This window comes from Oncorhynchus gorbuscha, linkage group LG10 (genome assembly GCF_021184085.1).
Source record: "Oncorhynchus gorbuscha isolate QuinsamMale2020 ecotype Even-year linkage group LG10, OgorEven_v1.0, whole genome shotgun sequence".
Taxonomy (NCBI): Eukaryota; Metazoa; Chordata; class Actinopteri; order Salmoniformes; family Salmonidae; genus Oncorhynchus; species Oncorhynchus gorbuscha.
This window is the reverse complement of record NC_060182.1, coordinates 60521793-60536446: the sequence shown is the minus strand read 5'-3', so window position 1 is coordinate 60536446 and position 14654 is coordinate 60521793. Positions and strand designations below refer to the sequence as shown.

The 14654-nt window shown below is 44.9% G+C and overlaps 1 protein-coding gene across 1 annotated transcript in view; it reads right to left on the bottom strand.

Annotated features, from left to right (window-relative positions):
- LOC124046310 (kinesin-like protein KIF13B) overlaps positions 1-14654 on the bottom strand; it is an 89284-nt gene that overhangs the window by 28788 nt on the left and 45842 nt on the right. The window contains 6 exon segments of the mRNA XM_046366543.1: positions 2018-2148; positions 6364-6498; positions 6723-6833; positions 7150-7362; positions 7591-7702; positions 7898-8010. Of these exon segments, the coding sequence (XP_046222499.1) occupies positions 2018-2148; positions 6364-6498; positions 6723-6833; positions 7150-7362; positions 7591-7702; positions 7898-8010 (815 nt within the window).

Below are 14654 nucleotides of genomic sequence, written 5' to 3'. Positions count from 1 at the left end.
AGTAATCCCTCTCACCCCACCCCCCTAAGTTTTAGATGCACTATTGTTAAGTGACTGTCCCACTGGATGTCATAAGGTGAATGCACCAATTTGTAAGTCGCTCTGGATAAGAGCGTCTGCTAAATGACTTAAATGTAAATGTAAATGTAAATATTAAAGTAAATGATGTTGTCACATCGTTGTTCAAAGATGACAATATTTTGTCTAATGACCATAATACATGTCTTAATGTATTTGATGATGTGTTCTGACTATCCTGGTAAAATAGCTAGTATTCATAAAAACGGAACATAGCCTTATTCAGAAGTGCCAGACGGAACTGTATGGCTCTGAGATGTCAAGGTTATATCTGGGATTGCAACCCCCTACAAAAATGGATTTAGAAATGTTTCAGGATGCTGATACTTTAGGTAAGTGAGGACCTTAACGGGTTAGGGACGAAGAATTCACAACAAAACAGTTCTGAGATCTGGGATGTGACAACTTTCATGCTCAAAATCTCAGAACTATGCCTTGTGCAGATAGAACCTTATAGTCCCAAGGTCACCAAATCTTTGTCTATTTATTGAGGCTACCAGACAGCCCTATTCATTATTTGGTCTAAAACACATTTGGATTATGTAATAATACATTTTAAAAACATAATTCTAAATGCAAGCTTCATAAGTAAATTATCAATTTTAAGCAATTCTGGGATACCAAAGGCACAGTAGGCCTATCCTAGTAATTGTTGATTGATGACCCATTGCTGTTGAGCTTGCAAAGTAAACAGTTAATATTACTGATCACCAAACAATTTTTGGAGCTGCATATTTATGACAGTCCTCTCTCCCTACAAGTTGACGTTTCCACTGCACCCGAGCCTCTCATAGCAAATCAGAGCTCTGTTCACTAGCTTCGTGATTCTCTTCGTGATTCTCGTGATTCTCTTTTTGACGGAGGTTGCAGGATCGGATGGAAAGCATGGTCTGTAGCTTTTTTCTTCCTCACAAATATCGGAATTAATTCACCATTAATAGCTAAGTATTCATGGTAGTGTGATATCCCAGCTATCTTTAGACATACAGCCAGTACCACCACTGAGGTATAGTGGTGGTACTTTTCCCACCCTGCACTGTGAATGTTTACACGGTGTATTCAATAAAGACATGAAGATGTAGAATTGTTTGTGTGTTATTAGTTTAAGCAGACTGTGTTTGTCAATTGTTGAGACTTATGAAGATCAGATCAAATTTTATGACCAATTTATGCAGAAATCCTGGTAATTCCAAAGGGTTCACATACTTTTTCTTGCCACTGTATGTAGGCAGGCTACTCTGTTTTTGCCAGGCAATACCGGAGAAAATTAACAAGCTCTTTCTGGGTCACTAATCTGAATATGTGAGCCCACGTTTGCACACCAATGCTGATGACTGGTCCTTGGTCAACAGTCAAGACACGCAATTTGTTGGTTCTGAAACAGATGTTTTTTAAACACAATTGTCTGCAATGCCGTAGGCCTGTGCGTTTCACTAGCCAATCTTTTTTTTTTTGCAAGTGCGATATGGTCTCTGGCTGCGTAGAGAGTAGCCTAATCCACTGAGACTCAGTGCCACAAAATGAGCGACAAAACGTTACAAAACCTGGCCAGATAATTTCAGTCTCAAGTCAAAGTTGTGTCCCAAGTCTTGAGGCCGCAAGTCAAAATCGAGTCTCAAGTAGAGTCTCAAGTCATCAAATTTGTGACTCAAGTCAGACTCGAGTCCAAGACAGGTGAATCAAGTCTACATCTCTGGCTAAAGATGTGCCGCAATAATGATGATGTGTGTTGAGATGATGATGATGATAATGACTGCTGGTGTACTGTGACATTTTCTGCGGTGTGTGCTGGTGCTAGCGGGCAAAATTGGTAACAAGGTCATTTTTAAAACCAGATTTTGGTTCTGGAAAGGCGTCACCTCATCCAGGTTTGCCCCGTTGTGGATTATACTGACGAGGAGGATAATAGTTGAGATGAAGAGGAGTGTTCTATACGTACCGTGAGTTTCTGTGGGGAGTGAGAACCACCCATTGGTCAGTTGTGATGTTAATGATGCAGTGTTCAGCCTGAATACCCATCCCACACAGCTGGATGTCCTGGGAGTCTGCTGAACCAACCTTAGTGTGCTCCTACAGTACACAACAATACCATGTTACAATGGTGTGTGTGTGTGTGTGTGTGTGTGTGTGTGTGTGTGTGTGTGTGTGTGTGTGTGTGTGTGTGTGTGTGTGTGTGTGTGTGTGTGTGTGTGTGTGTGTGTGTGTGTGTGTGTGTGTGTGTGTGTGTGTGTGTGTGTGTGTGTGTGTGTGTGTGTGTGTGTGTGTGTGTGTGTGTGAGATTTATTGATCCGCGGGTTGACTCAAACCTGAAGTCCCAGCGGAGGGTTTAGGGTCATGAAATATTGTGTGGATCAACGGCGGGTGGCGGGCGGGTTGAATAAAAATGTATATCTATAGGCTACGTTGAGGTTTTTCGTTCATTATTTCAGGCTATCTGGCATCAGTGCGTAAGCCTAAGCTTTAGAACCTAACTGAACGTGTGCCTACACGCCAATTGCCAAAAGCATTCGGGAGCGAGCAGAAAAAGTTAGTTGATCCACGGAGGCACAAACGACAATGTCCGAGAGGGTCGCGAAATGGAGAGTTGAAAGTAAAGAGAAGGAAAGGCCAGAAAAGTAATGTTTGGCAAAGTTTTGGTGAAGTGGTAAAAGAAGGTGATAGCAGTGCCGTCTAGCGTAGCCTAGTGGTTAGAGCGTTGGACTAGTTACCGGAAGGTTGCGAGTTCAAACCCCCGAGCCGACAAGGTACTAATCTGTCGTTCTGCCCCTGAACAGGCAGTTAACCCACTGTTCCCAGGCCGTCATTGAAAATAAGAATATGTTCTTAACTGACTTGCCTAGTTAAATAAAGGTTAAAAAAATATATATTTAAAAAAAAAATGTGATGTGTGGTGACTGAAGCGCTATACAAATGTGACAGTCACAAGATGGGGACAAATAGACCTATGGCAGGTCAAGGGAACTGTAGCCTACATTTGACATTTGAGTCATTTAGCAGACGCTCTTATCCAGAGAGACTTACAGTAGCGAGTGTTAAATGGAAACTGAAATCTGGACACAGACTGTAGGTCTATAACCTGTCACATAGCCTAATATAATATTCACTCCTGCAGTCCTTGCAGTAAAATGACAACATTTAGGTTACATTACTACTCTAAAACAGGAGTGGAAAAATGCGATTTATTTCTTTCATCATCTTGAGAGAATGCGAATGCACAGTTATATACTGTCTGTAGAGGTGTTATCTTCATTAGCATCATAAAAGCTGATAGTACACTGCTGAAAAAAATAAAGGGAACACTAAAATAACACATCCTAGATCTGAATGAATGAAATATTTTTATTCAATACTTTTTTCTTTACATAGCTGAATGTGCTGACAACAAAATCACACAAAAATGATCAATGGAAATCAAATGTATCAACCCATGGAGGTCTGGATTTGGAGTCACACTAAATTAAAGTGGAAAACCACACTACAGGCTGATCCAACTTTGATGTAATATCCTTAAAACAAGTCAAAATGAGGCTCAGTAGTGTGTGGCCTCCACGTGCCTGTATGATCTCCCTACAATGCCTGGGCATGCTCCTGATGAGGTGGCGGATGGTCTCCTGAGGGATCTCCTCCAGACCTGGACTAAAGCATCCGCCAACTCCTGGACAGTCTCTTGCACAACGTGGCGTTGGTGGATGGAGAGAGACATCATGTCCCAGATGTGCTCAATTGGATTCAGGTCTGGGGAACGGGAGGGCCTGTCCATAGCATCAATGCCTTCCTCTTGCAGGAACTGCTGACACACTCCAGCAACATGAGATCTAGCATTGTCTTGCATTAGGAGGAACCCAGGGCCAACCGCACCAGCATATGGTCTCACAAGGGGTCTGAGGATCTCATTACATTTACATTTAAGTCATTTAGCAGACGCTCTTATCCAGAGCGACTTACAAATTGGTGCATTCACCTTATGACATCCAGTAGAACAGTCACTTTACAATAGTGCATCTAAATCTTAAAGGGGGGGGGTGAGAAGGATTACGTATCCTATCCTAGGTATTCCTTAAAGAGGTGGGGTTTCAGGTGTCTCCGGTAGGTGGTGATTGACTCCGCTGTCCTGGCGTCGTAAGGGAGTTTGTTCCACCATTGGGGGGCCAGAGCAGCGAACAGTTTTGACTGGGCTGAGCGGGAACTGTACTTCCTCAGTGGTAGGGAGGCGAGCAGGCCAGAGGTGGATGAACGCAGTGCCCTTGTTTGGGTGTAGGGCCTGATCAGAGCCTGGAGGTACTGAGGTGCCGTTCCCCTCACAGCTCCGTAGGCAAGCACCATGGTCTTGTAGCGGATGCGAGCTTCAACTGGAAGCCAGTGGAGAGAGCGGAGGAGCGGGGTGACGTGAGAGAACTTGGGAAGGTTGAACACCAGACGGGCTGCGGCGTTCTGGATGAGTTGTAGGGGTTTAATGGCACAGGCAGGGAGCCCAGCCAACAGCGAGTTGCAGTAATCCAGACGGGAGATGACTCATCTCGGTACCTAATGGCAGTCAGGCTTCCTCTGGCGAGCACATGGAGGGCTGTGCGGCCCCCCAAAGAAATGACACCCCACACCATGACTGACCCACCGCCAAACCGGTCATGCTGGAGGATGCTGCAGGCAGCAGAACGTTCTCCACGGCGTCTCCAGACTCTGTCACGTGCTCAGTGTGAACCTGCTTTCATCTGTGAAGAGCACAGGGCACCAGCGGCGAATTTGCCAATCTTGGTGTTCTCTGGCAAATGCCAAACGTCCTGCACGGTGTTGGGCTGTAAGCACAACCCCCACCTATGGACGTCGGGCCCTCATACCACCCTCATGGAGTCTGTTTCTGACCGTTTGAGCAGACACATACACATTTGTGGCCTGCTGGAGGTCATTTTGCAGGGCTCTGGCAGTGCTCCTCCTTGCACAAAGGTGGAGGTAGCGGTCCTGCTGCTGGGTTGTTGCCCTCCTCCACGTCTCCTGATGGACTGGCCTGTCTCCTGATAGCGCCTCCATGCTCTGGACACTACGCTGACAGACACAGCAAACCTTCTTGCCACAGCTCGCATTGATGTGCCATCCTGGATGAGCTGCACTACCTGAGCCACTTGTGTGGGTTGTAGACTACGTCTCATGCTACCACTAGAGTGAAAGCACCGCCAGCATTCAAAAGTGACCAAAACATCAGCCAGGATGCATAGGAACTGAGAAGTGGTCTGTGGTCCCCACCTGCAGAACCACTCCTTTATTGGGGATGTCTTGCTAATTGCTTATAATTTCAACCTGTTGTCTATTCCATTTGCACAACAGCATGTGAAATGTATTGTCAATCAGTGTTGCTTCCTAAGCGGACAGTTTGATTTCACAGAAGTGTGATTGACTTGGAGTTACAATGTGTTGTTCAAGTGTTCCCTTCATTTTTTGAGCAGTGTATTTCAACCACATAAAATATGCATCCAAGCTGATCGATCGTTTTTTTCTCAGATTTCATTTGGAAATTTTGTACAGAAACTCTTTTCCATTTTTTATTGCATTTTCTCCCCGGTCCCACTTTACCAATGTCAACTAGAGTGAAGTGTTCATTCTATCATTTATGACAATCTGTTGAGCAAGGGTTTATTTAGTCTTCTAGGGCAACATAATGACAGAAGATAAGCTGTGTGTATCTAATTATAGACAAGATGACTAATAAATAGCCTACCAAAATGTTGGAAATAAGCAGAAATATATCTAAGGCAACAACAAAAAATCCTGCACCCTGTCAAAAAATCTTTCCGCTGTCTGACTGCAGCCTACAGCGCATTTTCTATATGAGAGTGTTATTTTATTTAACCTTTATTTAACTGGGCAAGTCAGTTAAAAACAAATTGTTATTTACAATGACTGCCTACCCCGGCCAACCCTGGACGACGCTGGGCCAATTGTGCGCCACCCTATGGGACTCCCAATCACGGCCGGTTATGATACAGCCTGGAATCAAACCAGGGTCTGTAGTGACGCCTCTAGCACTGAGATACAGTGCCTTACACCACTGCACCACTCGGGAGCCCAAGTGTGGGTCTCAGATTTTCACTTTATCACATATAGCCATGTGGAGTGTGTGTGTGTGTGTGTGTGTGTGTGTGTGTGTGTGTGTGTGTGTGTGTGTGTGTGTGTGTGTGTGTGTGTGTGTGTGTGTGTGTGTGTGTGTGTGTGTGTGTGTGTGTGTGTGTGTGTGTGTGTGTGTGTGTGTGTGTGTGTGTGTGTGTGTGTGTGTGTGTGTGTGTGTGTGTGTACCTTCAGGTAGTAGACCAGCAGCTCATTGAGAGCGGGGTCAGCGTTGAGGTTGACTAGAAAACACTTGTCTTCTCCCACTCTGATGCCAGACGACTGGAGAGAGATGCCCAGGGATTCCAACTGTTTCTGACGCTCCTACAGGACACACAACAGAGGGAAACAATGCATCCATGCTGGTTGTTTTAATAAGGGCACATAGAAGCAAAACATTTCAAAATGTTGTGCAACATAAAAACAAAAAAAGAAGCGTGTCTAATTGTACAATTTTAGAAAGTCCCTGTTTCACTCAGTTTCAGACCGTTTTCTTTTTTGTGCCTAGTGAGCATGACCCAGGACAGAAAGTACAAGTGTGTGTGTACCTGTGCGATCTCCTCCGTCTTGCGTAGTTTCTCCTCCCAGGTGACAGTCATCTCTTGGATGAGTTTCTCAGACTCCTCCAGCCTTTCCTTCAGCTCTGGGGCCTTCATAGACTGGCCAGGAGACAAGAAAAACATACTCTTATTTGTGTTCCCTCTCCCTGTCTCCCAGCAGACAAGATGTGTTAGTTGATGTCATTTGTAAACGGATGTTTCGGTTGAAAAAAAGTCTTCATATAACCAAATGCTCTCTGTTACACCTGATGAAGCCTTCATTTTCCAGATGCAATTTCCAAACAGAATGATCTCCCTCTTCCCCCTTCTTCTCTGCTCTCCCCGCCTATCTTCCCTTCCCCCCCTATATCCTCTCTTTATCCCTATTTCCTCCTCTCACTCCCTTTTCCCCTTCTCTCTCCCCTCCACCCCTCACCTCTGCCTGTGTCAGCTGGTCCCGTAGTTTCTCCACCTCCTCGCGGAGCTCCCTGATGATGCGTGCGTTGGGGTCTTCGTTGACGACGGCGTGGTTGACGATGCTCTTGGCCCGGTCGGCGTAGCGCAGCGTGGACAGCGTCTCGTCGTAGTTGTCTGCCGCCGGGCTCACCGTGGCCACCATGGCCGTGCGGCTGTTGCCGCCCAGGCTGTCCTGGTGACGGGGAGGAAGAGAAAGGAGAATGATGTGTTAGTAAGAGAGGGAGAATGAAAGAAAGACAAAAGGTTGCAGGGACCAAATCTTAATATGATTCTGGGGCAGAAGTGTTCAACTAATTAAAGGAAACAACAAAGATATGGGAGCGAGAGGGTGAAAGTAGGATGAGAGAAGTTATATTAAGAGCAGGGAAAAAGAGAAGATGTGTGTGTGTGTTCGTCTTACCTTAAGCAGCCACGTTAGTACAGAGTCTCTGTAGGGGACAAACTTGGTCTTGTTCTTCCCACACCCCTGTTCTGCCAGAGCAGATATGACCAGGCCTAAGGTGGTCAGAGACCTGCAGAGACACACAGGGAACACACCCTCCGTCAGGAAAAATATTGTAACACACACCGGCCCGCGATCATAAGCGATGGAATGTTTTCTGGGTGTAAAGTGTGTATAATTTTGTTCATTCGGGAACTTGAAGCTAAAACTAGAACACTTGGAGCTGTGTCTGTGTCTGTGTCTGTGTGTGTTTTCAGTGACGTACTTGTTGATGTTGCTGCCCTCCTTCATCCTCTCACCAGTAGCACCAGTCTTAGCAGCTCTCTCACTGCCAGCCAGGTCCACCAGACTCAGCTTACTCACCTTCTCACCACTCGTCTACAGAAAGGATAGGGAGGGAGGGAGGGAGAGAACAAGGGGGAGGTTAACAGGGGGAGAGAGAGAAGGGGGAAGGTTATGGTGAGAGGAACAGGTAAGGGTGGGGAGGGAGAGAGATAGAAGAGGGGGGGAGACAAAGAGGGAGGGAGGTGGGAGGTTAAAGGGGGTGGGAGGTGGTAGGTTTAAGGGTGAGAGAGAGGAAGGGGGAGGGAGGGAGAAAAATGAAAGGAAGTGAGTGAGAACGGATAGAAGTCATTTTAGCAGATTCTCTTTCAATTAAAATAACTTAATTCGTGTTCGAATACATGCTAGAAGGACTCTGGTCCTGCACACAGTGCATATCTGGGATGTCAACTTATTGACAGATTTCAGTGAAATTGACAAAACATTTTCCATCCTATAATTTACATGCAGTATACAACCATGTTTCCTTGCACAAACATCAGGGGGGTGATGTATGTGTGTGGGTGCGTAATGGGATCTCTATCTTACATAAGGTATGTGTGCATTAAGGACTGAAGCTTGACTGGGAGGCGGAGAGATAATTGACAGATGAGAAAGGTAGGGTGGGAGTGAGGGAGGGAGGGGAAGAGAGGATATGGAGGAAGGAGAGAAATAAAGAGGAAAGCATTCTGGATAGGAGAGATAATTGACAGATGAGAAAGGTAGGGTGGGAGTGAGGGAGGGAGGGGAAGAGAGGATATGGAGGAAGGAGAGAAATAAAGAGGAAAGCGTTCTGGATAGGAGAGATCATTTAAGATAGAGGAAGAACAGAGAGAATGCAGGAATGCAGGACGGACGGAAAGAATGTAAGAGCGAGAATGTAAGAGAAAGGGGCGGCAGGGTAACCTAGTGGTTAGAGCGTTGGACTAGTAACCGAAAGGTTGCAAGTTCGAATCTCCTCGCTGACAAGGTACAAATCTGTCGTTCTGGCCCTGAACAGGCAGTTAACCCACTGTTCCTAGGCCGTCATTGAAAATAAGAATGTGTTCTTAACTGACATGCCTAGTTAAATAAAGGTAAAATGTAATAAAAAAATTTTTAAAAGAGTGAGTGAGGGAGAATGAAAGTATGTGAGATGGGGTGAGTGAATGAGTTGAGCGAGAAATGAGAGAGAGCAGGGAGGGTAGAGAGAGCCAAAGGGCAGTGGGGTTGAATTATGTACGGAGTTGTGCTGAGTGGGAATAGAGCAGGCAGAGATTACAGTGTGTTGTGAAAACAAAGACCGCTCTTGTCCCCAGAGAGAGAGAAAAGAGAGAGAACAGAAAGAAGGAAAAAGACTGCATGAACTGGAGTGAACCTAGGTCAAAAAGGATTCCAAGTATTTGGCTGGTACCTCAAACTGTTTTCACCAACTGGATTCCACAGGAAATATTTTGTTCTTTCCTATGATTTAGTTACTGCGTTATCACCCTTTTATAAAGATGCTATACTAAACTTCCCTCTCTCATCTCAGACACACAGGCTTAGATTACATACACTGTCAACAGGCCCTTGTGAATTTGCATTGAACTGAATTTCCATGGAGATATGCAAATCATCAGTAAAGGGAGGATAAAGCATATCATCAACAGCTGAAAAAGTAGAACCAATGATTCTCGATCTCTCTTTCTCTCACTGTGTGTGTGTATTTTTCTTTAACTATCCTTGTGGGTACCAGAATTCCTCACAACGACAGTAAAACAAGGAAAAGTGGAGAAATTTTGCCGGTCCCCACAAGGAAAAATGCTATTTTAGTCTTAGGGGTTAGGTTTAGGAGTTATAGTTTTAGGGTTAGGGGTTAAGGTTAGGCTTAAGGTTAGACTGAGGTTAAGGAAAATAGGATTTTGGACTGGAATCAATTCTTTGGTCCCCACAAGGATAGCACTACAAAACTGTGTGTGTGTGTGTGTGTGTGTGTGTGTGTGTGTGTGTGTGTGTGTGTGCGTGCGTGCGTGCGTGCGTGCGTGCGTGCGTGCGTGCGTGCGTGTGGACAGACTTAATTTGTGTGTCAGTTTCAATGATTCGGCTCAGTCTATATTTAGCTTTGTTTCCATTCCAGCATGTGCACCTGGGGCTGCATTCAGGAACACAGCCAACAAGGTATCAAATGGTCAGTCTGCAACAATGGTCAACACTCATTGACTTGAACACAGCCTTATTCGACCTGGACTAGAATCAACTGTTCCACTCCTGCATTATTCAAATCTGTGTGCTTCATACATTGTCCCAGAAGACAGAGGAAGACCAGGCTTGGGTGATTATATCACACACATGCATGTAAATAAAGTCAGGCACACACACACACACACAGTTGGATGAGCGACCAGGTGTTGTTGGGATAACAAAGGATCAGGCTGACACAGCAGCAGATCAGCTGACATCCAGACAGAGAGAGAGCAGCTCATTACTTATTTAAAAGGTTTTCTTGGAGGCTAACATCACTAGCTAGTTCCTGGACAGTGGAAACTGAGGCTCGCTGACAGGAGTCTCTCTGGGACACTCTTGGGCTGCATTTACACAAGCAGCCCAATTTGAATATTTTTTTCCAGTAATTGGTCTTTTGACCAATCACATCAGATATTTCTTCCATAGCTGATCTGACTGGTTAAAATACCAATCCGTGAAAAAAATATCAGAATTGGGCTGCCTGTTTAAACGTAGCCTACACACACAGTGCCCCAGATAGAAAGTGCTTAAGAAGTAGAGCAGTGGTACTGTACTCATTGCGCGGCCAGCGAGCCCTTATCGCGGTGATTTTCCATTCATAATACATAACAATGATACAATTTCAATTCAATGTAGGCCTGAATCACTTCATTGAATATATATATATATACACACTGCAGATACATGGCAGTACAGCACAACTGTTGAACAGAAAGGCCCCCGAAATAGAACGCAAACTGCTCAGCTACAGCGACCAACACATATTAGTTTGCTACTAGCTCATTTTGCAGTCTGGTCGACATGGATCGGACTTATTGTAAAATAAACCAACAGAAATCTATTGCCAATGAAGATGAGAGGAAAGGGCTGGAGAACAAACAACGTGACAGCTATGAACGAACAACCGCCAGAGAACCAGAAAAATCAGGAACATGGCAGCGGGGAAATGCAGCTAGCTAACGTAGCTTTGGTGGCTAAGAGAAGTTGGCTACGGTCGATTCAAGAAGAACACAAAGTTCCAAGAGAAATTGACAGACTTGTTTATACTGCATAATGGGACTAGCTCACTTTGTCTTGTTTGAAACGAGCAAATTTAGAGCGACATTTCCAGTTACACCATGCCCACTTTGACGAAACATATCTGCCACAAAGCAACCTCAGAAACAACAAAAGTGCGCAACTCAAAGGACAGCAAATAGCGGACAGGTCTATCTATCACTGTTACAGAGAAAACGACAGAGGCAACATGTGAGATGGCTTGGATGCTCGCGAGAAACAAGAAGGCCTTCACAGACAAGACTGTTTTTGACCTCCGCCGAAGTAGTGTATGCTGATGTCACAAACAAGGAAGCTATTTTAAAGCAAATTAAGGGACTGCAACTCTCAGACTAGACCATAACAAGACGCATAGACATCAGTAAGCAACTGATTACTGACATATCCGTGGCGCCGTGTTTTAGTATTGCACTGGATTCAAATGACATTGCCCAATCGTGTGTTTGTGTCCGCTTCCCTCAAAACGAGTCGTTCAGAGAGGAATTTATTATGTTTACTACCCCTTCAGGGACAAACACGAGGAGAGGATATTCTGAAAGCCCTCGTTACATTTTTTTGCAGATAATAATATTGACCGGTCAAATCTCGCATCTGTGTGCACTGACGGCACCCCAAACATGCGAGGGAAGGAAAAGGGACTCTTAGGCCTGATGAGAGAGTATATTCCCGAATTTGTAACGTTTCGTTGTATCATTCATCAGGAAGTACTCGTGGCTAAACTCAAAAGACGGACTTACAGAATGTGATGCAGCAGGTCGTGCGCTTGGTGAACATTATTATTAGGGCACTGAATCACCGGCAATTCCGCAAGTTGCTGGAGGAATACCAGACAGAATACAGCGACTTGATATTTCACAATGAGGTGAGATGGCTGTCTCGTGGCAGCTTTGGAAAGATTCCTCTCTCCTTCCTCAGATCTGTGAATTTGTTGCAAGCAAGGGGAGAGTGGAGCCAGAGCTGGATGATCCACATATTAAGGCTGTTTTAACAGACATCACCTGCCACCTCAACACAGTTTATCTCCAGTTCCAAGGGAAAGATAAAACTCTGGGCATAATGCTGCATGTGGTCAAAGCATTTCAAAATAAAATCACCACACTGTTCATACCTGACAGTTTGTTCATTTCCCCAAACTCAGCGCAGTCACAACATCCAACCCAGACATAGTGCAACATCTTAGCTATGAGGCATGTGTGTTGGAAGAGTTCGAGTTTGAGGATATCATGGAGTACAAGGAGTTTTTTCAACTTCATTGAGAACCCCTTTCAAGTGCCAGTGTCATCTCTGACCCCAGTCATCACAGCCCTCTGTCCTGACCGTGCTGGAATAGAGAGTGAGATAGTGTCATCTCTGACCCCAGTCATCACAGCCCTCTGTCCTGACCGTGCTGGAATAGAGTGAGATAGGGTCATCTCTGACCCCAGTCATCACAGCCCTCTGTCCTGACCGTGCTGGAATAGAGAGTGAGATAGTGTCATCTCTGACCCCAGTCATCACAGCCCTCTGTCCTGACCGTGCTGGAATAGAGAGTGAGATAGTGTCATCTCTGACCCCAGTCATCACAGCCCTCTGTCCTGACCGTGCTGGAATAGAGAGTGAGATAGTGTCATCTCTGACCCCAGTCATCACAGCCCTCTGTCCTGACCGTGCTGGAATAGAGAGTGAGATAGTGTCATCTCTGACCCCAGTCATCACAGCCCTCTGTCCTGACCGTGCTGGAATAGAGTGAGATAGTGGAGCTGCAGGCAAATGACACATTCATTGTAAGGTGAACTAAGATCAAGTGTTACCCATTTCTGGAGCCTTGTGTCAGACACAGTGTCCACTTCTGAAGCAATGTGTGAAAAAGGTGACATTTTTTGTCAGCACTTATTCCTGTGAAGCAACATTTTCAACAATGAACATTGTGAAACAAAAACAGAGAGACTGACTGACCAATGCACACATGGATTGCCTCACAAGGATAGCAACAGACTATACATTTAGAATTCAGTCAAGGAGCAGAATAAATTTTCGCTCATCCAACTACTGCGGTAACCCTTAATATGGGTCTTATGCATGTGATGCAGCCTATTTGATGTGTGTGTATGTATACATTTGTGATGTGCTGTATCATCAGTTGCATGTGCTCTATTGCTCTCAATTGATAATATTGGAAGAAAAAGTACAAATTAAAGACAACCCTCAATGGTTGTCTCAACCTAAAGTTGCCCCCTTACAAAACATTGTGAGTAACACTGAAGCAGAGTGAGAGGATGAGAGAATTTTAGATAACAAAAGCATTACAGCAGTCGCAGTGTTTCCACTGCAGCGTGGCGCCGCGCCACGGCAAAACAAATCTGGAACATTTCAAAATGCTAAAACAGTCCACATTTACTTTCCCTCTGCAAACACAACGAGTAACTAATAGAAAAATCAAAACAACCCCATAGTAGAATAGTTTATACATTTACCTAGTCGACTTGTTGTGCGTTCGATGCGGGAGAAATATTCCTCACAAGGCGCATTCAAGCTGCGAGTGCCATAGGGAGGGAACATGCATTCTGACAAGTGGTCAATGCACAACCATTCATAACGCAATCGCAGGGGAAACAGCAGTTGTAATGGTTTTTGTTAAAGGGGGGGGGGTCCCAGCTTTATTGATTTATTTCTCAACTCCTAAATATGTGTGAACTGCACCATTTAAAATCCAGAGTTTTAAGCAGCAGCATGGTTAAGCATCTTATCGCATAGGGAAGAGTGAGGCTGGATGGTACACGGGTCAATTGTGGAGTAACTTGGGATAAAACACCACCCTCAAGCTTTTTTTAGTGTCTTAAGAAATTGCGATTAGCCAGATTACAATTTTAGTTGAGCAAGAGTAGTGGTAACCAGGGAAAGTGTTGTGGGAAAATGTGTGACATGAAGTGGTTTCAGTGAGAAGTACAGACAAAACTAACTTAACAGGTAGGCCTACATTATACTCACTGTGTTTGTCATTTCTTGGGGACATAAAATGCATCAATATGCATAACTAGTTAAAAGATCACATTTGGGATCTAGCTAATGGTTAGCACATTAGGGTAAATGCAAATAGGCAACCCCATGCTTCAGCCTATTTATAGATACTATGCTGCATCAGTTGGGCTACAGGTGATAATGCTAATAGCATACCTGATAATATGGACCAGGGTGTCAAACCCATTCCATGGAGGGCCTAGTGTCTGCAGGTTTTTGGTTGTTCCGTTCAATTACGACAACCAGGTGAGGGGAGTTCTTTGCTAATTAGTGAGGGAGGAGAGAAAATCCGCAGACACTTGACCTTCCGTGGAATGAGGTTGACACATGATATAGACCAGTGCTGCCCAACCCTCTTCCTGGAGATCTACCATCCTGTGGGTTCAGGCCAACCCTAATTTAACACCTGATTCTACTAATTAGCTGCTCAACAAGACCTTAAC